At 39.0% G+C, this 881-nt stretch overlaps 1 protein-coding gene across 1 annotated transcript in view; it reads right to left on the bottom strand.

The window, feature by feature from the left end:
• LOC104701893 (transcription factor bHLH96-like) overlaps window positions 1-875 on the bottom strand; it is a 3,752-nt gene extending 2,877 nt beyond the window's left edge. Inside the window, exon 1 of the mRNA XM_010417650.2 lies at window positions 337-875. Within this exon, the coding sequence (XP_010415952.1) occupies window positions 337-804 (468 nt within the window). The 5' untranslated portion in view covers window positions 805-875. The remainder of the gene's footprint in view (window positions 1-336) is intronic.

Here is an 881-nt window from a genome sequence, read left to right as displayed (position 1 = left end):
TTTTCATTTTAGAGACTACATGATCTAATGTTATGAAAAAAGAAATAACGACTAACTTTGTATTATTTTTTATTTTTGTTTGTCATCATATATAACGGCTTTCATTCATCCATCATCATTCTCAAATACAGTATATGTTTAAATCATATAAGCATACATGCAAATCTATATGAATAGCCTATATATGTCCTAATTAGCTACAAGTCTAGAACATATAGGCTTTGCCTTTTTTTTTTCTTTGACACGTCAAGAAATTACAGCTAAAGCTAAGCACTACTGAAGGTATCACGCGCTCACACACTTATATACATATAACTGTTGTATGTAGAGACTAACCCTTTGAGCATAAGAAGGTGGCATGAGAGAACGGAGAACGGCGAGGTACTCATTCATCTGTTTCCGGCGATTTCTCTCGACGGCGATGTGAGTCATCCTCTGGTTCTCGATCTCTTCCTTGTTCTTGCAAGATCTCGTCCTTCTCCTCTTCCTCCTCCCTCCTACCGCCACATCCAACGGCGGAGGCTGGTTCTTGGTATCGACGGTAGATCCATAAGGAAGGTCGTCTCGTGGCCATTGAAGATCCTCTTCGTTGTAATTATAATCATCACTGTTATCTCCGCTTTTACCGTTGTAATTATTACTCGCAAACCCATGTTCTTGTCCTTGCCCTAGCTTAATGTTGTTCTTGGTGTCTTGTGGATCTAGATCTTCTTCTTCTTGAAAGTACAAATCGTGAAACGGGAAATCTTTGCAAGAGATGTAGGAGAATGGATCTTGCGGGTAAACAACAGCCTCCAAGGCCATAGTTAGCTAGAAAAAATTATTGAAATATACACTTGAATATGGAAAGGGTCTGAGCGAGAGAAAGAGAGGAAAAAAAG

The sequence above is a fragment of the Camelina sativa genome, chromosome 7 (genome assembly GCF_000633955.1).
Source record: "Camelina sativa cultivar DH55 chromosome 7, Cs, whole genome shotgun sequence".
Classification (NCBI taxonomy): Eukaryota; Viridiplantae; Streptophyta; class Magnoliopsida; order Brassicales; family Brassicaceae; genus Camelina; species Camelina sativa.
This window is presented reverse-complemented; position numbering and strand designations above follow the sequence as displayed.